A 24,942-nucleotide genomic window follows, 5' to 3' on the forward strand; every position below is an offset into this window, starting at 1 on the left:
AGATTTAAGTTAAATACGACATAATACTGGATTTTTTTTATTGCAAACATGCAGCTTTTCACTTCACAAGACATTAATTGATGCACTGGAGTGGTGTGGATTATTGTAATGTTTTTATCAGTTGTTTGGACTTTCATTCTTACTGCAGAGGATCCATTAGTAAGCAAGTGATGTAATGCTAAATTATTGGATTTGACAGTACAACAGATTCAGCCGTTGTATTGTTTACTTGTAAATGTTAACCAAAAGAAAAACGAAACTTCATGAGTATAGAGGTCAGGATATACTGACCATCATGGTGCAGTGCAGTGATTTAGTCCCATATTCTCACCCTGATGTATTCCAGCCAGTGTGTAGAATCCACAGATGAGAACCAGCGCTGCTGGTCGATGGCAGGATACACCACCTCCTTGAGTTTCCTCAGGGATTCTCTCATCACGTGTATGTTGGGGATCTCCAGAAAGTTCAGCTCTACATTGATATAGAGACTCTCATTCTCATATCCTCCATCTTTGGCCTACAGAAGAGAAGCCACATATCAGCTATTCCAGAAAATCTGGTACAATAGTTAGTTCGTTGCTGGCTCAAGATGGTCTACCATGCTGCGCCAGTGAATGACCAACTAATGATGACCAGCCAGAAACCAGGGGGTAAATTACTTCAGAAAAATGGCAGCAACATTATGTTATATAATTAATCAGAGACTGCTAGGTCTATTAGTAAAATCTGTTGACTTTAGCAATGGTGATTGGGAAAAGCACTTGGAAAAATGGGAAAAGCACTTTTTTTGACCTGTAACTCAAGAAATATTACAGAGATCTTAATGCCCTTTTAGATTTTGGGTTTTAACAATATGGCTCCAGGAAAAAAAAACGTTTTCAGTGGTCAAAAACCAAAGGTTGGACACTTTGCAGTCATCTGATTTGTTTTCTTTTAAAAAGGAATGTCTGAAGAACAAATCATGTTGAAACTGGAAATGTATCTTGTTTCCCTCTATTAAAACAACTGCATAGAACATACCTGTCCAAGTGCCATAAATATTCTTTTTCCAAAGTTTACATGCCTGTGCACAAACTATTAATGTGCCTGTATATTAATATTCTTTTAAATTCTGGCTCTTAATAAACTTTTCTTTTGTAATCTTCATTTGGAAGCTGTATACAAAGTGACCATCATTTGGTTTTTGCCCACTGAAAATGGGTAATTTTCAACATTTTGGACATGAAGCCGCATTGAGACCCCATATTTCTGAGATTGAACCATATAGGGCTTTGAAAATGATGATTAGATATTAAAGAAATATAATTATATAGATCAGTGAGTATACACTAAAATAATGTTCATGAGAAAAGTAATATTGTGAAATGTTATTACAGGACTTTTTATTTGAATATATTTTAAAATGTAATTTATTCCTGTAATCAAAGCTGAATTTTCAGCATCATTACTCCAGTCTTCAGTGTCACATGATCCTTCAGAAATCATTCTAATATGGTGCTCAAGAAACATTTCTTATTATTATCAATGTTAATAACAGTTGGGTTGCTTAATATTTTTGTGGAAACCATGATAACGTTTTTTTCAGGATTCTTTAACGAATAGAAAGTTCAAAGAACAGCATTTATTTAAAACAGAAAACATTACAAATGTAACATTACAAATGTCTTTATTGTTACTCTTTCTCAATTTAATTAATCCAAAAACTCTTACTGACCTCAAACCTTTGTACGGTAGTGCATATCTGCAGTATTCATTTGTTAAAACACTGTAGCTTACTTTGTTAGTGTCAGCCACAGTGCTTTGGCGAGCATCAAAGATGCAGAGTTTGTGAGACTGTGCGTTGGCGTCGAGAATGGTCTGCAGGTATCGCTCATCCTCCCTACAGCGGCGGTCTGATGGACCCACCTGCGGCTGACCGCAGCGCACGATAGCGGCCTGACTCTCAGGGTGAATCCAGGACAGCACCTGATGGAAGGGGATGAAATTGTTTTCTATTTTCATTGAAATTTTAGTTAAAGTTCTAGTAATTTTTTCATGTGTTTTTGTCAATTTTATTACTGTCTATAAAAAAAGTGTTTATAATTCTCTTTGGAGTGTTACAAGCTCTTGGTGCATAAAGAAGATCTGTAAAGTTGCAAAGACTAAAGAGATATTCTTTATAAAAGTTAAGAGTCAACCGCACACCCCTAAAACGGCTCATTCTAACACGCCCCCACATCTCTACGTCACTATGTGGGAATATTTGCATAACGCCGCCCAAATCTTCAAGCAAAGAAAGAAAACGTAACTTTTATTCTCTCTGTTGCCGCCGCTGCCATGTTGTGAAATCGAAACTACTTTCTTTGGCCTTCCAAAAGAGGACACAACTACAAATCAGTGGTTAAGTTGTATTTCAACACTGTTCCAGAACAGTTCAACGCAAATATTCAGATGTGTGCAGCACATTTTACGGAGGACGAGGACTGTTTCCTGAACCAGTAGCCTATAATGCTTCTGTGCACAAAGGCTGTTTCTATAAAGTTGGGCAATTCCAACTTTGCAAGGACAGTCTGGCACTTCTGACTCACAGCCTGTAAGTATGTTTTCATATTTAAAGGATTTGCCACTGATGATTCAAGCGCAAGTTTTAAGCAGTAGAGTAGCGCTTATTGTTTGTCATTTCTCCGATCACAAATGCAGACATGCATAAAAAATGCGATACGCAACGCAATGCATAAAAACACAGTATAAGTCATTATAATCAGTAATTATGTCCCCACTGGATGCAACAGATGCCTCGTTTATAATGGGTTTTATTGGTTTTGTTTCATCACACCGGGACACGGCATCACAGTATGTTGAGGGGCGTAACAAATTCGTCACACGCTTGAGGAATTCAGCCAATCACAATGCACTGGATAGCTGGCCAATCAGAGAACACCTCGCTTTTCAGACCGATGAGCTTTGTAAAAATCGATGCGTTTCAGAAAGGAGGGGCATAAAGGAGCAACAATAATGTACATTATGTAAAATAATGTGTTTTTTTAACCTTGAACCGCATAAATACATTGCATTACACCAAATACTCAACATAATGTTCTTTTTAGCAATGCCATATGACCCCTTTAAAATTTCTCAATGGTAGTGTAAAACAACACTCTTTTAACCCTGTCAAATACAGCTTTTTTCAGAGCAAGCCGTTTTGTAGCATTTTCCTTTAAATACAAATGAGCTCTGCTGACCCCGCCACTCTCTTCCGAGCCACTCTCTAAGAGACTGTTTACTTTAGCCACATTCATCGTGAAACGTGACATCACACAGACAGGCATCTGAGATCGGTTCGATTTGAAAAGGGGAAATGATTTAACAAGATTAAAAAATGGGTGGAATTTTATCATTATAGGGTGGTTGTGTACACACACTGCCAACACACATTTCAGTTCAAACAACTTATTAAAGTCCATGTAGCATCCGATGACCCCTTTAACTATAATAACCCTGATGACAATACAGGTGCTGTTAGAAGATTATTAAATTTTTCCCAAAAAAACAAAAACTGTTAAACAAAATTCTCCTTTGCGATTTAAAATAATTAGTTATCTTACTGGCAAACGGCGTTTGGCCCTAAAGGCCGCCACTCTCTTCAGTTCGTCCTCTGTGACGTTTGAAGGAAGAACCAGCAGAGCGGGATACGTCTCGCACAGCTCATAACTGCTGTTGACTTTACTGATGATCCAGCTCTCGTTTGGAAGACCCTGTTACCGTCCAACAGCATCGACACAGGTACATCAGAACATAATACCAAAACAATGACCTGTAATAACACATACTTTACATATGGTGAGTGATGACGACAGTTCTTACCTGCCTCTTATACTCAGCGACTGGGTCGTAGATCTTCCAGCCGTCTTCTGGAAACGTCTCCCGGTACTTAAAGGCAAAGAGAGGCTGAGGGAAGAGAGGGAACGTGTATCATTAAACATACTGAAACACCTTCAGCTAGTGCACACATCTGGGTGTTTTCATAAAGTCATACCAGGTTGTGGGAGAGCGGGAATGCGTACTTTGACAGTGTTTCAAACACCTCCAAATTGCTCTGACCCTCCTTCTTGTACGCAAACCGGGGGTTTCTCAAGTCCTGTGAAAAAAAAAAAAAAAAAAAAAAAAAACAGGAATTAATATTTAAAGGTGTGAGCAAGAGAGTAAATAGATGCAAAGACATGAAAAGGAAGAGGCTGGGGGCCAATGAAGAGTGGAAAAAGACTGATGTGCCCTTTGCCTTGCAAACTATCTCAAGTCCTTGAGTGTTCTCTCCGTGACTCTGAACGGCGACAGATTCCAGTCTGCTAATGGCTCCAAGATTCACATCCAGCACAAACGGAGGATCCTTTGCCAAACACAAAAACAACACTATCAGTCAACCAAAACATTTGTGCTTGCTGAGATCTAAGAAGACACTTCGGAATCTACAGAGCCAGAAACTGTATTTTACTGTATTTTATAGAGATCATGGTTGTGTCCTAATTTGCATAATTTTAGTGTGTAGTAGATTTATGCACTTTGCAGGTCACAGGAAAGTCTACACTTCTGAATATGTAGAAAAAGCGCCGGTATGCCAGTATTAGGGCAAAAGCTAGAGCATACTTTGGTTTTTTTTTTAATGTTGTGACACACCAAACCAACTAGAACTACTGGCGATGAAAGCTGCCTCGCATTACCTGGGTCTGAGCTAAAAGGTTCTGCTTGAACACACTGCAAAAACTACAGCAAACTAGCACAAAAGGATCTGCTGCTGCCTGAGAGGAAATAACTCTCCATAACAGCAGGTGGCAGTAGCCTGTATTCATTATTTGAAAAAAAAAAAACAGAACTAGGTCAGTGGATATACAAACTCTAAACAAAGCAGCGCTTGCTTTATAGGGGTGTGCAATATTTATCATCTGCAATAATATCATAATTGCGAGCTGACAGTATCAAGTATGTCACCTACTTTGCAAAAAACAAATAAAAACACATCTTGAGATCGCATTTACTGCATGATGAAGCCTTAATAATGTCCCTATGGAGTCAATATAATATCACATATATACGCAAAAAATAAAGTTTTGCAAAAGAAAATAAAGTTTTGCAAACAAAAATTAAAGTATTGAGGAAAATAATTTTGCTTTTTGCAAACAAAAATAAAGAATTGCAAAACATAAATAATACCGTGCGAAAGCAATGATTTTGCAATACATATTTTCTATGGTCATATCTACAATTTTATTTGCAACACTGATTTTATTTTGCGTGTCGGTCTAGTTTGAGCGTGCGCTGCAGTTTTTCCTGTGCGCTTCATTTTTCTGCGCGTCTCGCTTTGTGGCGCTGTTTTGACGTGGGGGTGGAGTCAAGGGGCAGGGGCGTGTACAACATGCCTCCCTGGAAGTGACGACATCGGCCCGAGACGCAGCTCACTGATCCAGGTACTGTCATGATGAGCAGATGCATGCGAGTGGATCGCTTCCTTTTATTCACTAGCATTAAAATATGCATGGTTTCGTTTTATTAACTTTATTAACAAATGTATAGCCCTATGTGTATTAGCAGCGTTTGCTCAAGTTAAAGAAGTTGTTACCATGCACATCTGCTGTTTTATTTCTCTCGATGTGCACACTTTTCTAGCATTAAAATGTGTATTGTTTTCATTTGGTTAACTGCATGTGTATTAACAGTGTTTGTTTAAAATCTCTTAACCTGTGGAGGACGCCAGTGCACAGAAGCGTTCTTTGTTCACATTAGTTCAGAGTTACTGCTAGTTTTAACGATGCTTTTGGAAAACGCAGTATTGAAGAGTTTTGTAAATAAAAGCCTATACTGTAAAAGCCCGACATGCCAATAAAGATTTTTTACTGGAAGTGCACTTTAGAGGATGAATTTAACAATAACCCTATAATAATAAATACTAGAATTATAAATGAATAATTCGCTAGTTTCATTTGTAAATTAAAACACTAATTTAACAAAGAACGTTAATTAGGTAAGCAATACACGAATTAAAAGGGGAAATAAGCATAACAATAAATATAAAAATATAGCCCTATTTAATATAATGGTATTATCAATTATTATATACGGTCAGCCTATATGAATAAATGAATGATGCATTTATATAGCGCTTTATAATGTATTGTTGTACACCCAATTTGCTGTACGATCATGTGGGGGGTCTCTCTCCTCAACCACCAGCAGTGTGCAGCATCCACTTGGATATATTATGTATATATAATGATAAAAATAATAAAAGCCTTATATGCACATATATTACATAAAAAGACACGATCAACGGACTGTGGGATGGATAAAAATATTTGATCAATCTCTGATAATCTCAGGTTGCTATGGTCACGCGGGTTTGTTTATGCATTAAACTCATGGAAAAATTAAACCAAAAAGATTCGAGCTTCATTTTTTTTTATCTTACAATGACAGTCATTTATTAATTTATGCCAGGAGTTATGTAAATGAAAAACGAAGTCGAGATCGATATAAAACCTTGAGTCGTAGACCTCTTTAATGATGTACGTTATAGTTTATGAAGTGAATTGCATAATTTTACATTAAAAACTAGCAGTAGGCTAACTCTGAACTAATGTGAACAAAGAACGCTTCTGTGCGCTGGCGTCCTCCCACAGGCTAAGAGATCTTAAACAAACACTGTTAACCATATGAAACAATACACATTTTAATGCTATAGAAGTGTGTGATTGCCATAAAGTTGGCTTGACGTTGGACGTTCGATATTCGCAAATCTAGGGACCGTCTCTAAAGTTACATGCAAAACTACTATACACTTATCTAACGTCAATAGCATGCAAGGAGAATGACTAACAGTCATGAAAACAACTGTTAACTGTTTATCCAGGTGTCAACTATAATGCACACCTTTTATATTTTTTGATAATTATTAAAATAAACTGTAAATCAAATGTAAAATATTGCTAATTTTCATTACGGAATGGGCTCAAATTTAAAATATGCCATAATTTGAAGCTCAATAGCATTTGAACAGAATGACTCACTTTCATAAAACATACTGTAAAGTGTTCATCTAGGTGTCAACTATAATGCACACCATTCATCAGAATTTCATAATTATTCAAATAAACTGTAAATCTTATGTAAAATATTGCTACTTTTCATTACCGAATGCACTTAAATACAAATTTAAAGCTCAATAGCATTTGAACAGAATGACTCACTTTCATAAAACATACTGTAAAGTGTTCATCTTCGTGTCAACTATAATGCACACCGTTCATATTTTTCATAATTATAATTTTAATAATTATCAAAAAATATAAAAGGTGTGCATTATAGTTGACACCTGGATGAACAGTTAACAGTTGTTTTCATGACTGTTAGTCATTCTCATTGCATGCTATTGACCTTAGAGAAGTGTATAGTAGTTTTGCATGTAACTTTAGAGACGGTCCCTAGATTTGCGAATATCGAACGTCCAACGTCAAGCCAATTTTATGCCAGTAAAAGAGTGCACATCGAGAGAAATAAACAGCAGATGTGCATGGTAACAACTTCTTTAACTTGAGCAAACGCTGCTAATACACATATACATTTGTTAATAAAGTTAATAAAACGAAACCATGCATGTTTTAATGCTAGTGAATAAAAGGAAGCGATCCACTCGCATGCATCTACTCATCATGACAGTACCTGGATCAGTGAGCTGCGTCTCGGGCCGATGTCGTCACTTCCAGGGAGGCATGTTGTACACGCCCCTGCCCCTTGACTCCACCCCCACGTCAAAACAGCGCCACAAAGCGAGACGCGCAGAGAAATGAAGCTCACAGGAAAAACTGCAGCGCATGCTCAAACTAGACCGACACGCAAAATAAAATCAGTGTTGCAAATAAAATTGTAGATATGACCATAGAAAATATGTATTGCAAAATCATTGGTTTCGCACGGTATTATTTATGTTTTCCAATTCTTTATTTTTGTTTGCAAAAAGCAAAATTATTTTCCTCAATACTTTAATTTTTGTTTGCAAAACTTTATTTTCTTTTGCAAAACTTTATTTTTTTGCGTATATATGTGATATTATATTGACTCCATATGTCCCTATCATTCTAGTTATGAAAGCAAAAAATATCCCTACACGGGCTTTTGTTTTTTTTTATAATTCTTCAGTTCAAAAAACAAGAAGTTAATATTAAACGAGTTGTCTGTTTTTTTCTGTTTCCCTAATGAAAATAGTTCCAAACAAAACTGGAAGCGGTGTTTCGTTCCTATGTGAATGTGTTTTTTAACAAATAACTTGAGTCAATGATTCAAAGATCCTTTCATAAAGAGAGCCACTTGCTTCATTTTTAAATGAATTAGCTGTGTTAAACGAATTTTTTGAACGAATGATTCAGTGAACCTCTCATTAACACAGGGACTTGCCGCCACCTACTGTTGTTTTCAGTGTCATATTTATCTTTCTTGGCCTAAACCAGCCAAGGTACCAGCACAAAAACATACTGTTTAATTGTAGTTATGGAAAAAATTCCCCAAAATAATTAAAATATAATTTTTTGTCAATACCACACACCACTATTTTGCTTACCATGTTGATCAGCTGGTCTTTATTCTTTCATGCCAACCATGTCGTTATGAAAATATTTGCCCAGCAAAAACTGAACTGACAAGACACTGAATGACGGCAAGAAAGCACAGCTAGTATACTGAGAAAAATTAGTATTAAAACAGTTTCAAATATTTCAGCACTGATATGTACAGAAAAAGAAACTATAAACTATTGCCGATTATTCTTTGATGTACATTGCTCAGAACTTTAAAATGAAGTGACACCACAGTCGGCTTTCAGTGATGTCAGTTTGATGTTTCATTGCCTTTAGATGCTGTAAAAAGAAATCGAAAAATGTGTTTACCCGTGTCAGGCTTTTAAAGAAGAGCTTGTAGTCAGTGATGGTTAGAGTCCCTCTCACGACCCCAGAGAACGGACAAATATACATGACATCTTTGACTGTAAAAAACACCACAGCATACAATGGTTATCTGCCACTGACATGAACAACATGTGTGGAAGACCTGTAAACTGTACTGTCTAGAAATAATGACAATTTTTAGCCTTGTCCACTGACCTTGTGACCCATATATTAACCAATTTCTTATTATGGTTGGCTTGCTATGCTTCATAATGGTTCCATATTAATACATTACATAAAAACATGCTCAATTATGAAGTTCCTTACCAATAGCTTTAATGGTTTCTCCAGGAACACGTTGAGCCTCTTCCATCTGAGCCTGCTTATTTCCTTCTCTGAGTGTCTGTCACACGGTGAAACAAACACAATTTGATATTGATACATGCACATCATTTTCTGATTAAAGTCTATATTCTAGATACACATTTACATGTTCCTATTAGAATATTCCAGTATCAGCATAATTTAAGCATGGAGTTCTAGATATTCTGCATGGATATTCTGAATAAGGTTTTTAAATGATACAAAATTCTGATTGGCAGTTCTCTAAATAGGATTTAAAGATCCTTGAATGTTGGCATTGTTTTTTTGCAGCTAACCTTCACAAGTGCCACTGATAGTAAACTATTCAGAAATCTCTAACAAAATATACATACCAAAAAAAAAAAAAAAGTATAAAATACAACTAAGTGTCAGAAAGATACTCTGTATGTGGTTTCCTTTGCTACCACTCCCAAACTTTAAGTTCTCTCTCCGCCTAAAGCAAACAGTCCAACGTTTGAGGTTGTAAATTAAACACGGAAGGCCAGGGCTGTAGTTTAGGAACACAGAGAAAAAAGCTTCTGATGATGCAAATTCAGCAAGAGCAAAATATTTAATATATTTATATTTTTGGATTGGCTAGAATACACCTCAACAACCACACAGCAACATTCTGGAAACCCCTCTACTGTACATCACTTCCAGCATCTTGACAGAAAATTGAGCAAAATCTCATCTATATGCAGTATGAAAGCAGTATGATTACTCTTTTCAGATCCCATGAGCCACTAGTCAATGTTTGGCCCAAAAAGTTCATTTTCTCTGTCAGCACACTGTTGACAACGAGTAGGGAGCTCAGCAGGATGAGATGGGGGCTCATGGGTCTGCTCCACCCACAGTGACACAACTGTTTGGCAGCTTCATGGACACAGAGGAATCAGAGAATTCAGTCTTTCTCTTACAGTCCAGCTGCAGGACAACGACGGCACTGTGGAGTTCAACAGGCTTGACCTTCACCGACACAAAAGATCTATGGAGATCTGTTCAACATTATGCTAATCAAGCCCTGAAAAGATGGCACGAGGTGGTGATATTTCATAATGGCTCATATGAGTCAAAACATCTGTATTTTCCCCCTCACACATTCAGTGATCTACTGCATCAGTAATGTAGAATACAATACGCCTTACAAATCATGCTCTTTCCACAGCATTTGTGGCACAGAAAAAAACTCTGTACAAGCATACAAATATATGTCCAAATATTACAATTATGCATTTTACATGGACCTGGATCCTTATTATGACCAGCCCATCCCGATACTCACTTTCCTCGTTTTTAAATGGTTCTGATACCACCCAACAGGGCTCGAGACTGTTGTAACGACTAGACAAGCGGATCAACTCCTCTGAAATTGAGTCGTTAGTAAGTAAATTATCATGTCAATAGTTCCCAGAGTTCAGCACCACACACCACCCACGAACGAGGCTTGCGACGATCCGGGGGCCTCAGTCTCTGCTGTCAGTGGCCGTCATGTCTCTAGAGAAAACTTTTAACCTCCCCCTACCGCTCGCAGTCCTGTACCCCCCGTAATCACAAACCCAACACACCCCACAGCAAAACCCCCGACCCAGTGCGAATGTCGCGCATAGCTGACAGAGAGCGCAGAAGTTTGTGAAAAAACTTTTTCAGTTTTGAAATTTACCAGAAGATTGGGGAAGGCAATCTTTCAAAAAACTAAAAAGAACACAAAACCGGCAGAGGAAGGGGGCCCTAAAATTTTGATCATTTTCCCCTTTTCCCAAAATTTCTCAATTTAGAGTTAGTAAAGGTGTCGCATAAAAAATTTCTGAACCCGGGCACTCGTACTGACTTTTTTTTTTTGGGGAAAAACAGTATATCCCTTACTATTACCGACAAAAAAATTTTAAATTTTTAAAAAAGGGAACTGTTTTTTAAAACCTTTGGGTTAAAAAAATTAATTACTAATATATTATATAAAATTAAATTATTTATATATAAAAAACTATTATATTAAATATATATATTTTTTTGTCCATTTTTCCTTTTTCCATTAAAAGGGCCCTTGATGGCTCCTAGAATAAGGGAAATATAGAGTTTCAACTGGAAGGAAAAAAAACACCAAAATTTTTCCCCCAAAAGACCAAATAGCGTTTCTGATATTTATAGGGTTTTAAAAAAAAGGGGAAAAAAAATATGATAATTTCATACTACAAAAAAGGGCCATAAAATATCACAGGCCAGATCTCCCAAAATTTTTTATACCCCCCAAAAAAGGGGAAAAATTTAAATTTAAGTTTTTTTTATTTTGTAAAAAACTGTAAAATTTTAAAAATTTAAAATTTCAAACCCTTTTTTGGTTTTTTTTTTTAAAAAACATCTTAACAGGGCTTTTTCTAAAAAAAAAAAAAAAAACAAAAGCATGGGTAATGTAGAAAAACCCAAGTTACTTCATCCCGTTTAAAGTTCATTTAGAAAAATTACTAGAGATTTCACTGCTTAAACCCTGTGAATCCAAAAAGGGGAGACATTTCCCACAATTACACTAAAAACCTTTTTCGGCTCAAAAAAAATCAATATGAACAGATTAAGAATGGAGGAGTAGATTGTTTTTTTTCATCAAAAATCAAAAACCCCTATTACATGTTGCAGGACAGGTTATTTTGGGAAAATTCTGAAAAGGTTTTCAAAATTTTAACCCTAACTTTTTTAAATGGTTAAATAAAAAATTAATTTTTTGTTTTTTGGGCCCCTTGGGAAAAAAGAAGAGGGTTTAAAAAACAGGGAAATTCTGATGATTTACAAGGGAATTTTATCTCAATCATAAGGGGTCGTGTTTTAAAACATCATTAAATTTTTTATCATTTTGCTTCTGGCAAAAATATAAGTGTATAATCCCTAATAAAAACTACTTTTTTCAGTGATAAAGACCCCCGTGTCCTCATCAAAAAAACCCAGATGAAAATTTTTTTTTGAATGCTTTTGGGCTGTTTTCCCGGGAAACTTTTTCCTTTTTTTCTGTTTCCTATTTCTTCCCCGATTCAAAGATTTTACTTTTTTTTTGAAAAAAATTTTGGGAAAAAGGACTCATTTCCCACAAAATGCCCCTTTTACTCAAAACCTTTTTTTTGAGGCTGGATCATATAAATTTTAAATTTAGCAAAGTTTTTTTATAGTGTGTGGACCTTTCATTCTGCCCGGGACCCTTTAAAAACAGGGGGACCACTGGTGAGCAAGTATGGAATGCCCACCATCTTTTCCCGAGGGCCCTTACCCCGGGGAACCTTTTCAGCAAATTTTCCCAAGTGAACATTCCTTTAACCACCCCAAAAAAAGGGTAAGATTAAAAATTTCAAACTGTTCTTCACACAAAGCCTCCTTTTGACTCCAAATGTCCCATTGCGGGGTTGTTTGGGCTTTTTATGCCTTTTTTGTCCCATGATTTTGACCAGGAAAAAAAAAACCTTTTTTTGGGTTTCCCCCAAAGGGGTTTTGTAACAAAAGTGTTTAAAATTGAGAGAAACTTTTTTCCTGTGAAAATGCTCTGTGAAGACGTGATAAAAAGAAAAAAATTTCATCAGCAATGTTCCCGTTCACTGTGGGTTAAAGAAAAAACAGCAGTTTGTGCCCTTGAAAAAGAGGGTTTTTAAAAACACTTTGGGGGGAGATCTTTTGCAATTTCTAAATAAAAAAAAAAACCAAAAAACGGGGGTTGTTTAGTTTGGCCCCTTTTTCCCTTTTTTTTTAAAAATACCCCGTATGATCTACCTTGTACTCCTGGAAATCATCTCTTAGCGGGTGGGTCCCGAGATTTACTTGACTTGTTGCTGGGGAATCAGTTGGTTTGCCAAACCCTTTAACTGAGCCCCTGGGGGGATATAAGGGAAGAGGGAAGTAAAAATTGTTAAAAACCGGTTTTTTTTTTTTAAAGTTCAAGGCTCCCTTTTTTCCAATAGGACCAGTTTCACAAACAACATTCTCATCTGAAATTGCTTTAACAGGTTTTGTTTGCATCTTTTTTTAGATGAAAATATATTTTTTTTTCTTTTTAAAAATCTTTGGGGCTGGCTGAAAGTTTCTTTTAGCTGTTTCCGTTCCCTTTAAAAAAAATAAAAAAAATTTAAAAAAAAAAAAGGTGATTGTGAATTTTTATTTAAAATTCCCCCTTTTTTTTCCCGAATTATAATAAAAAAAAATGTGTGTTTAAGTCAGAATTTTTGGATATAAAACTCACAATTTTTCCTTTTTCCCCACTTGCGAATTAATTTTTCAGTTCTGGGTTTTTTTCTGATTTTTTTTTTTTTTTTCCAAATTAAAGAGGTTTAAAACCCAATTTTTTTGGAAAAACCCCGTTCTATCTCAGAATTGGTTTATACCTTTCTTTTTACTTTTTAAAAACTAAAATGCGACTTTATTTTCCGCAATTTTGACTTTTTAAAACTGCAATTGCGAGTTTTTAACGTTCAAAATTTTGAGAAAAAATTCCGGGAAATTTTGAATTTTTTTTCCATGCAGTTCTGAGAAACACACAAACACACAACACACAAACACACACACAATAAAAAAAATAAATTTATATAACCCCTTGTTTTTGGGGCACCCTTAAAAAAAAAATATTATGCCAAAAATTTAAATTTAATTTTAAGGTGTCATCAGGACAAAAGCTCAGGTTGAAAAAATGCTTTCTTTTCTGCCCTGTTGGTTTAAAAATGACATTTATTTAACAAAATAAGCCCAAGGTCTTTGTTTTACTATCAAGTCATTAAACTTTGGGAAGGGGGGTAAAAACACCTTTTTGACGCTCCCAGGGTCTATAACGCGAAAGCGATAAGAACCCTCCATTTGCGTCGTCGGCCACTACATAGGGTTCATAAAGTAAAATGGGTGTTTTAAAATTTGGGGACGGGCCGGGCTGGGGATTCCCGCGTTTTTTAATGGGTGAGGGCGGTGCTTATCATTCTCTACTGTAGGGTTTTCAGAAGGCAAATAACGCGTGTTGCAATCCAAAGCCATCGTGTCGGAAACGGGAAAAAACTTCCTCTGAAACTTTGGATCGCCCCACGCCGAAATCAGGAATCCTATTCCCCGGGGAAGGGAAAAAGTAAAGAAAACTAAGAGCTGTGGCATAACCCCCCCAATGGGGATGGTTTCTCCCGAAAATAATTAGCTGCGTCAATAGTTTCCATGGCAAAAACCCCCGTCATGAATATTAAAGTGCAGGCTTCAACCCCAGAGGATTCGTAAACTGCCTCCCGGGGACCGCCCCGCCGCGACAATAAATATCTACAAAAAAAAATTCCCCAAAATGAAAAAGCGGACAATACGGGGTAAAAATACCCAATTATTAAAATTTTATATATCCTCTTCCCAAAACCCAAAACCGCCCCTCAGCGATGCCCAGGTAATGAGGAAAAAAGAAAAATTTTCCTTACAACTATGCTTTTTTACGTTGAATCCTCGCTTTCCCTTTAAAAACTAACCTTGCCCACAGTTTAGTACTGGGTTTTTTAAAAAAACCCCAAGCCCCTTTTTAAAATGCATTAAAAAAAAAAAACCCAAAAAAAAAAAAAAAACGAAAAATTTTTTTTTTAAAATAATTAATTTCCCCGTATTTTGAAGTGCCCCAATAATAAACGTGCATGGTTTATTATCGAATAAGACACCCTGTCAATTTTTATTTTACAGGTTTGTAAAAAAATTCATTTTTTTTTAATGTTGAAAAAAAATAACCGCCCCATTAATTTCATTGAAAAACTCCAGGGAGGCACAACTCAGTGGCTCAGACACAAAAAAATCTCTGTTTCACGTTCGGATGAGGGAAAGGGAAGGGGGGGGGAACCGTCCACCCATTTTTATGGGCCCCTGGAATATTTGGTTTAAAAAAACCCCTGGGGGTTTTGGGGGCCGGGGGAAGGGTTTTTATTTTTTGGTTTATCAACACCCCTGCTGTTTTCCCGCTCTCTAACTCCTTTACAGGGGAAAAACCTCAGGGCCAAAAAAAGGGCCCCCAACATACACAAACCTGCAGGTATACCGCGGCAAAAAAACAAACCCACTTCATAGCACATAAAACAACACAAATAAAAAACAAACAGAAAGCGGAGGAAAAGCTTGATGAGGGGCTAAACAGAGCCAAAAATTAAAAATGTTTTTTTTGATAACAAAATTTTTAAAAACTTTAAAAACGTTGCAGTATCAAATCAATCAATCAAACTTATCTATCTATCTATCTATCCTTTATCTATCTATCTTTCTATCTATCATCCCATTTTTATCTTAAACTACCCCAGCCCCATGTTTTAGGGCCGGGTTTTCCTTGTTTTTGCCGGGGCCCAAAAAGGGGGGCAGATTTTTAAAATTTCATTTTTTTATAAGGGCCCCTCCAGCCCAAAATGCCTTTTTTGTTGCTCACCCCTTTTTTTTTTCTGGGTTTTTTGCCGCGACTCGACACTTTTCATATTCTTTATCATGGCTGAAGCACTTTTTTTTTCAAAACCATAACAAATCCCCCTATTTGTTATAGTGGAACATTAAAAAATTTTAAGGGGAGTCGAGAGTTTTGTTTTATTTTTTGTGTTCCTGTGGCCCCAGTGGTTTGGGGGAATTTTATTAGGGAGAAAAAAAGGCGGGGGTCCCAAATTTCCCCGGGGAAAACATGTTTTGGTAAAAAATGTTACCTGAATTCACTGAAGTCGCTTTGGGAAAATGGGTCTCATAAATTTTAAAAGTATTTTTATGTGGGTTTTTATGTTTTGGTTTTTTAGGGTGGGTAAATAAAAAATAAAAGGTGAACATTAATTTATTTGTACCTTTTTATTTTTTTAAAAATTTAAATTTTTTGGGGGGGTTTTTGACTGGGAAAAAAAAATTTTTTTTAGTTCATAGGAACCGAATCCATTTTGGGTGGTTTTTTTCCCTTTTTTTTGAGGCTTTTTAAAAAAAAAAGGGGAAAAAAAAAAAAAAAACAAAAAAAGATTATATTATATATATATATTTTTATATATATAAAATTTATAATTGAAATTAAAAATATATATTTTATTTTTATATAAATTTTTCCTTTAGCCCCTTTTAAATTATTTTCTATTGACCAAACTTGAAAGGAAGATTTTAAAAAACAAAATTTTTTTTTAAAGGGGGAAAATTTTCCCCTTTTCCAAACCACCCTTTAAAAATTACACCCGTCTACCCCTATTTATCTTCTTTGTGGTATTTTGTTTTGTTAAAACAAATTTAATTTTTAAAAGTAAAATAATTAAAATTTACGACCTTTTTTAATTTAAAATCTACCCCTTTTCTTTTTTTATTCTTCTTTGTTTTGGGGTTTTTTAAATTTTAAAATTAAAAAATTAAATATTTAACCCCAATTAAATTTATCTATAAAACGGCCGAATTTTAATAACCCTTCCCTTTGAAGGTTATTTAGTCTTCCTTAAATGATTTAGGCCCCCTAAAAAAATTTAAAGGGGACCCAAAAAAACAATTATTAAACAAACCCCCGGTCTTTCACCGCTTTAACACCAGGCCAACCCCCAAAATTTGCAAGTTTTTCTCCCCTTGCCCGGGGTTTAAAATTTTCCCTCTTTCCTTTAAGAAAAATTCCCCGTTTTCTTTTTTCTCAGCCTTGACCGATTTAAGTACTTTCCAAATTGGCACTCTGCAGAAAGGGGGGAGCGCTTCCCGGTTTTTTAAAACCCCTTTCCCCAAAAGAAAGGAAAGTTTTCCAAAATTAAAAAGCGAAAGAAAATTTCCCCCCCCTCATTAAAAGAAGGGCCCAAAAAAAACACTTTTTACCCTTTTTTTTTAAATTTAAATTTTAAGGTTTTAGGTTTTCATAAGGGTTTTACCAATTCTGCAAAACCCGGAATTTGGGTTCCCCCCTTCCGTTTTTAAAAAACCCTTCCCCAAAAAAGACCCCAACACTTTAAACCAAATTAAGAAGCCAAAGGAAAAAGTTTCCCCCCTAGGGTCCAATTCCCCCCCTGCCCCAAACACAAATTTTAAAAACTTCAGCTTTCCTTTTTACTTTTTTAAAATTTTACCCCGTTTTGGAAAGGGAAGGGCCCTTTACCAATTTTCCAGCTTTTAATTAACTTCCAGGGGGTTGGGCAACAGGCCCTTTTTTATTAAATGAAAAGTTTTTTTAGGCAACGACACCTGAATCCCTTTTCGGACCCTGTAGTCCCAAAAGAATTAATAATTTTCCAAAAAAGCTTTTCCCAAATTGGGCCTCCTTCCCAAAACGAAAAAACCCGTTTTGCTCCGGGGACCTTTAAAAACGCCTTTTTTGTTCCCTAATTTTTCCCCCTTACCTTTTATGGAAGGGGCATTTTTTAAATCAGTTTCCCCCTTTGCTGAAACCCCCCCTTTTTAACCCGGTTTTAGGCCCCAAAAAGTGCCTTTAGAACCTTTGGGGGAAAAGGTTTAAGGTTTTTTTTTTTTTTTTTTTTCCAAAATTTCTTCATAACCCCTTGTTTTTTTCCCGTTATTCCCCTTTCCCATCAAGAACCTTTGGGAAAAACCTCAGTTTAAAACCTTTAAAAAAAGAAACTTCTTTTGTTTGGGTTCACTGACCCAAAACAGCTTTTTCAAACCTAGTGGGTCAATGCAAGTCCACAGGTCACTTTCCCCCCAAAATCAGCCCCCGAACCGCCCCCCTGCCCCTCAAAGGCTTTTGGAAACTGGGGTTAAGTAAATCCACTGTTTTCCCTCTTTTTCCTGGGGGTTTTTTGGGGCCCGATGACTCTACCCTTTCAGGGGGGAAAGGGAGGCCCCCTAACCTCTGTAGTGTTTCCAGCAAAAAGGGAACTTTTCCCCCAGCGCCTCAGGCCCATCAGTGCTGTTTTCCCATCCCCCCGGGTGGGGGATGTCCCGGTTGCTCAGGGCAACGGATCCCCTGGGAGTATTTTTGAAAGGATGATATCCCGGGAGTAACATTAATGTTTAGTATATGTTTCCCCCATTTTCTATTACCAGAAAATGGGGGAAAACATACCTAGTTGCCCCAAAACCTAAAAAACCCGACTTCGTCTGGGGTCTCCGGGGTTTGACCTGAGGATTAAAAGCATAATAGCCCCCAAATTTTTTCCCTTTCCTCAACTCAGTAAAAGCCCTTTTGGGTTGTAGACCCAGCTTTATTTCTTATTTCTGAAAACCCCTTCCTTTCAGACCGGGGTTTCCAGAAGACAAGAACCCCGCCCTTTGTAGACCCCAAACAAAGATCAACAAAAAGTTTTATCTAAAACCCCGGGCTTAAACACCCCAGCTTGTGCTCTTGATTTTACGGGTTAAATTAAGCTGAACAGCCAATCGGGTAACCCGCCTAAACCCAAACGGGCTCAACAGCTCATAGCAGATTTGGGGAAAGGAAATTTTTAAAAGTAATTCTTTAAATATTTGTTATTTAGTTACTTTTTAGGAAAGAAATTCTGGGCGTTGTTTGGGTTTTTTTTTAATATAAAAAGTTTTTTTTTTGTAAAATTTCATGATTTTTCCCCAACAGGGGACAGGAGAGCTGTCATTCAAAAATAAAACTGGCATTCCCTTTTAAAAAAAAAAGTAAGTTTTGAAAATTTAAAAAAGGTTTTAGATTACTTATTTCAGGGAACGGGGCAAGAAAGCGATTATGAAACCTGCATTATTGAAAGGGCTTCCCCCCAAAATTTCCCAATTAAAAAGTTTGGGACAGCAGAAAAAACCCCAAAAACCAGGCGAGAGGATGCCAAAGACAGCCTGGAAATTGGTTTAAAACAGGGCTTACCCAGCGGGGGGAATGGGAAACTCAAATGCAAGTTCGAAGACTTTTTGAGGCTCAAAACCCCCTTTGTAGATTCACAACCTTCACTGGGGTCTGAAACAAAAGGGGTTTTTTAAAAGGTTTATGTATTTATTTTTTTTTCCCAAAACCCTAAACCACCCAAAGGTGCAGCAAAAAACCACCTCAGAAAAAATTTTTGGCATTAAAAATCGTTATATAAAAATTTAAAAACCCCCCAAAAAATTAAAATTTTTTCGAACGACCCCCCCTATTAAGCAAAACATACAAAGTGCTTAAAAGGGCTCAGTGAAAAAAAGCATTTTTTCCCTTTCAGTGAATGAAAACGTGTCCCTGTCGAGCTGAACCCTTTTGCTTGACCTCCAGAGCCCCTCCCTCTTTTAAGTCCATAACTCAGCCGCAAAACACAAATCAATAGTCCCCTTGAAATATTTTTGGTTTTGTAAAAAAGCAGTGTCTTGTGTGTGATTTTTTGATGTATACAAAATGAGCAGCCCCTGGTTTGCTTTGTGGCGGGGCATCCAGGTGGATGGGTCAAAGTGCACTGTCCATTTTTGGTTTTTTTTTGGCAGGGACGGCTTCTCCCCCCGACACAACCGGTGGCAACTCTTCGTCCATTTACGAGCAGCTAAAAGATGGGCAGAAAATTTGGGGCAGATTCAGAGCAATGTGCTGAGAGAGAGAGAGAGAGAGAGAGAGAGAGAGAGAGAAAAGGAAAAAATTACGAAAACAGTGCAGATCTTATTTTTCACATTTTAAATCACTCTTATCTCTCATTTCTCACCTTGGCTGCAAAACCCTTTGCAGGGGGTTCATCCCACATTAGAAAAACCCAAACCAGTGGGAACAGCAGAAAAAGGGAAAACCTGTCAGTGGGGGTTTTCCCAATTTAAGAAGCAGAGGAACAAACATTAAAGGGCACAAAATGCCTAGAGCCTTTTTTATCCTTTACAGGGGTCACTGGTCCCCCCCACACTTATCTTCTACAGCCCTTGGGGTCGGGGTTCTTTCCTGACTTTGGCGTACTTTTGGGAAAAGATAAAGTTACCCCCTTTAGCAGCCCCTTAAATCCAAAGGAACTGACTAAAGACAAAGATCAATTAAAATTCACAAACCTCGGCTTACCCTTGGGTGCTCAAGCGGTGTGCATTAACCCCAGATCCCCCCTGCCCCACGCGGCATTCCCCCGCGTACTCAAAAAGTGCGGGCAGACTATGAGGGGCCCAACTGTGAGGTTTTCCCTGTGGACAGAAGCAAGGGGTACCACCAGAGAGTTAATAAAAGACATCAAAATTTTCGTGGTACATTAAATGGTCATTTTAAATAACTTTGCAGTGCCTGAGACGACATAAGGACTTGTTCATCACGTAACCAACCCATCTCTGGGGAAAAAGCAACGGGAAAAGAAAAAAAATTTTTACCCCCCTTTCATGGGATTTTTTCCCTGTAGAAAAATTAGGGAAAGCCGTTTCCCATTTTTTTTTTTTTTTTTTTTTTAATTTCTGAAAAAATTTAAAAGGGTCCAAAGGAAATAGGAAAAGATAATATGGTACCTTTTCCATGGTGTCCCCTTAAGCTCATTGATTTAGAGTGAAAGATGCCCCCTCAGCACCCAGAATAAGGTTTTGATCTTGGGGAAATCAACATATCAACATATACAAAAAATATGTTGCATATAAAATGAAAAAAATGTTTAAAACAATGAAGTAAAATATTTTTTTTAAAGATGAAACGGGAAGTGGCGAGGTAGTTGTAAACCCCCTAAAATTAAAATAAGGGGTGTCCATAAACCCATTTTTTTGATCCAAAAATGAAACCGACAGATTTCTGTTCCTCCATTAAATTTCCCAAACCCAAAACCTTTTTCTATAAAAGGCCCTTCAAAAATTCTTATTTTTCTACAACAAAAAAAAAAACATTAGTGTTATTATTTATTTATTAATTATTATTAATTAATTATTGATTATATTTTAAATGTGAAAAAAAGGAAGGCTGGGGAAGGGAGGAATATTTTGTTTTTTTTTTAGGTTTCAAAAAAAAAAATTTTAAATTCTAAAATTGAAAAAAAAAAAAATAAACAATAACAAAAAAAAACACACAATACAAAAAAAAAACTACATTTTTAAACAATTAAGGAATCAACAGAAAAAAAAGAAAGCAATGGTAAAAAATAAAATAACAAAGCATTTGTTTTCAGAAACAACAACAAAAAATTGGTTTAATTATAAAACACATTTTAATCAAAAGCTTTTTGGCAAAATGGTTTATAGTTAGTGTATTAAATTGTAAAAAAAAATAAATAATTAAACCTTCAAACATTAAATAAAAAACTTGATTAATACCAATAATTTAGGTCAGGGGGCGGGAAAAATGTAAATTAAAACAAAAAAAATAAATTAAAAATAATTTGAAATTTGAAAGTTTTGGGAAAAAAAAAAAAAAAACAAAGGGTCAATTAGAATAATTAACGTAAAAAATGTTTCTTTCTCTTAACAGTTATGTGAAAAAAAAAAAACAAAAAAAAAACTAAAAAAAAAAAAAAAAAAATTTACAAAGGGGTATAAAATTTTAAAAAACCATTAAAAGATTTAAAAAAAAATAAATAAAAAAAAAAAACATAAAAAAAAAAAAAAAAAAACTTTTTTTAAAAAAAAAAATTTCAATCAATATACAAAATAAACTTAAAAATTTCAAGCAAATAAAAGAATAAGGGATAAAAAAAAAACACATTAAAAGCAAAAAACAAAAAGTGTTTAATATCGGGAGAGGGCTTTAAATATGTGAAAGTTTCCAACAAAGGCAGTGAAGGGGGTCCCTTTTTTCAGCATTACTTCTTTATGTTTATTACTGATGACAAAAAGACAGCAGCAGGGCAAGACTGCATTCCCTAATGCAAAACTATTTTTTAAAATACCACTATTTTGTTCTCTATTTACCTTGGTTTTTTTTCCCTTAACCCAAAAACCATATGCAAATTTTTTTTACTTTTTTTTTGGGTTTTTTGGGGGTGCTTTTTTTTGGCAGCCAAACAAACGCTGTCTCTAGTGCTCCCCAATTTTATTAGCAAAATTTTTCCTCGGTCCTTTTGGGAAACCCATGTTTAAAACACACGATCTTTAAAGGACATCCTTTAATCTTTAGAGAAGCAGGCCCCCCTTGGGAAAAAAAACAATATTATTTTGGGTTAAAGGGGGCAATAAGGGGATTAAATTAGAGGGGAAGGGGGGGGGCCAAAAAATTTTTGAATCTGTAAAATTTTCCCCTTTTTCCCTAAAATGGACTTTTTTGGGGGGGGGGGGGGAGTCCTTGGCCGGGCTTTTCTGGAATCAAAAAAACAGAAGGGGGGGGTGACCAAAAGAAAGATTGGGATTTTTTTTTTTAAATTTTTAAAAACAAAGGGACAAAAATCCTAAAGGGAAATTTAAAGCATTATTTCCCAAGACAACTTTTAAAAGTATTAAAAAAAATTTTTTTTTAAAAAATTTTTTAAAACAAATTTCAACATTTGGTTTTTTTTACATTTAAGTAAAGAAAAACCCTTTTTTCAAAAAATATAAATTAAAAAGGGGGGGTTGTTTCAGGGGGGGATGTTTTTTCCCCCCCTTTCTCTTGTGATTTGGGAAGCTGGGGCCCAAAACATGGTCATCACGGGGGGGGGGGGCCTTTTGGGCCAAAAAGTCTGAGTTTGGACATTTTTTTTTAAACCCTTTGGGCAGTTTTCATCAATGTCCAAAGGCATATTTTAAAAGACCTATGTAAACTAAATCACTGATCATCTGGTTTTTCCTGGAGTAAATCCATTTTGGGGGGGAGAGGGGGGTCATGTGGCGGGAAATTTTCTCTTGGTTCCTCCTGGGGCTGGAGCAACAGAGCCCCCTCTATCAATCCTGTTTCCCAAAAACAGGGCTGCATCAGTGGGTTTTGGGGGTATTATTTATTTTTCACTTTATACATAAACACTAATTAATCCACTGGGGGGGGGTGGCCTAACAGGTCAAAAAACTGGGGTGAAAAACCCAAAAAGGGTTTAGATTTAAAAACCCTTAAAGAGCTGGATTTAAAAAGTTTTTTGAGAGTGGTTTTAAGTGATTTTTTGCTGGTTCTTAAGGGAAATTTAGCGTGGTCTTAAGTTTTTTGGTTTATTTTTCCACCAAAAAAAAAGAAATTTTTATTTACCCACCCTAATACCCCCCTATTTAAACTTTTTTTCTTTAGATTCCCCCCCAAAAACAATTTATAAAAAAAACCCACTCATGACTCCATGTAAGCAGATGTACAGGACCCCCAAAGTTGACACTTTAAAAAAAACCCCAAAAAATTTACAAACCTTTACCAAAAACGAAACTATAAAGGGGATGTGTAAGAAAAAAAAACTATGAACCTAATTTCTGGCTCATCTAAAGAAAAAAAAATCAAAACCTCTGGGCCCCGCTTTAGGGAAAGTAATGATGAGTGAATTTTTTATTTTTTGGCAGAGTAATTTGTAACAGGAAAAAAAAGCATAAAAAAAAATACAAAAAACATTTATGTGAAAAAAGGTAAACTTTTTAAATTTGTTGGGCTTACTGCCATTTAACCTTGGGGAAAACTAATTAGAAAACAGAAAATGTTTTCAAAAAAGGAGGTATTCTTATGGAGTATTTTGGTTTCCACTATCAAAAAAACACAACCGTTTCCCCCGAAACCCCTTTACTTTTTAAACAATCGGGGGTTTGCCTTAAAAAATTAATTTTAGAGAAAATTAAAAAATGGACAAAAATTTTTTATTTTGTTACAAATGTGAGAAACTAGGGTTGTTTTTTCAACAATAATAATTTGTCCATAACTCTGCATTTTTTTTCTTAAATAGAGTTTTTTCATTTGGGAAATCATTTTTTGTTTGTTTTTAAAGTCGAAATTTTCTTTTAAAAACAAATTTGCTTTTTTACAAAACCCCTGAATTTTTTGATGAAAATTGGCACAAAATTTGCTCCCTAAATTCTGCTTTAAAAATGTGGTCATCACCCCCTTTGTTGGTGGGAAACAAAGGGAACCTAGACTGTTTGGGAAAGACTGAGAAAGGAGGAGTCTGTGAAAGGGAAAGTTTTTGAGGAGTGACAGGTCAAAACGTGTTGAACCAATCCGCAAACGGATTCATTAGTAGGGCGGGGGTTGTGTCGGAGGTGGGGGCCCTTTTGAGGGGAGAGCCAATAAGAGGGGGAGGAAAACAGATTGATTGGTGACCGTTTTTGGTTTTTGGGGGGGGAAAACCTTTTTTCACCGGCCCCATATTTATCCTCGCCCTCCATTTGGGGCCCGTAGTTAAACACACATAAATGATCTTATTCCAAAAAGACTTTGACTTTTTACACTTTTTTTTTTTGTTCCCCCCCCTCAGGGTGAAGAGCCTCTCTTTTATAGTTTAAACTCCCCGTAAAAAAAGGGAAAAAAATTAAATCATTGCTCCCTTTTTGGTTTAACCCTTTTTATGTTTTAATTTTAAAAGGGGGGTGGGAGTAAAGTAAAAAAATTTTTAGCTTTGGGGGGCAGCAAAATAAAATTTTTTTTTTTTAATAATATTATTTAATCATTTTTTAAAAATTAAAAAACTATCTGTATTTCCAAAAATTTTGGGACTTAACATTTTGCTCCAAATTTAAGGGAAAAAAAATTTTAAATTAAAAAAAATTAATTTTTTATTTCCAAAAAATTAAATATTCTTAAAACCTAATTTAAGGGGAAAAATTCCCCCCTGATAAGCAAAATGTAAAGGGATTAAAAAGGTTTGGGAATCAAAATATTTCAAAAAGGGTTCCCAAAAAAAAAACAAGAAGCTTAAAAAAAACAATAAGTATAAACAATTAATATTTTTTTTGGGAATAAAAATACATAATTTTAATAGAGTTTCCAAAAGTTTCATTAATCAAAAAAGTTATGCAA

The 24,942-nt window shown here is 35.7% G+C and overlaps 1 protein-coding gene across 3 annotated transcripts in view; it reads right to left on the minus strand.

Annotated features, from left to right (window-relative positions):
• LOC109096490 (myotubularin-related protein 1-like) overlaps window positions 1-24,942 on the minus strand; it is a 49,670-nt gene that overhangs the window by 3,900 nt on the left and 20,828 nt on the right. For 2 of the 3 annotated variants that reach the window (XM_042747916.1, XM_042747918.1), the window contains 8 exons: window positions 9,234-9,309; window positions 8,910-9,004; window positions 4,259-4,366; window positions 4,016-4,117; window positions 3,844-3,927; window positions 3,585-3,734; window positions 1,777-1,965; window positions 332-517 (listed from right to left, as the gene is read on the minus strand). In XM_042747916.1, coding sequence (XP_042603850.1) covers window positions 332-517; window positions 1,777-1,965; window positions 3,585-3,734; window positions 3,844-3,927; window positions 4,016-4,117; window positions 4,259-4,366; window positions 8,910-9,004; window positions 9,234-9,309 — 990 coding nt within the window. Of the gene's footprint in view, window positions 1-331; window positions 518-1,776; window positions 1,966-3,584; window positions 3,735-3,843; window positions 3,928-4,015; window positions 4,118-4,258; window positions 4,367-8,909; window positions 9,005-9,233; window positions 9,311-24,942 lie in introns of all 3 variants that reach the window. The other variant, XM_042747917.1, reaches the window with a different exon arrangement.

This window comes from Cyprinus carpio, chromosome B21 (assembly GCF_018340385.1).
Source record: "Cyprinus carpio isolate SPL01 chromosome B21, ASM1834038v1, whole genome shotgun sequence".
NCBI lineage: Eukaryota > Metazoa > Chordata > Actinopteri > Cypriniformes > Cyprinidae > Cyprinus > Cyprinus carpio.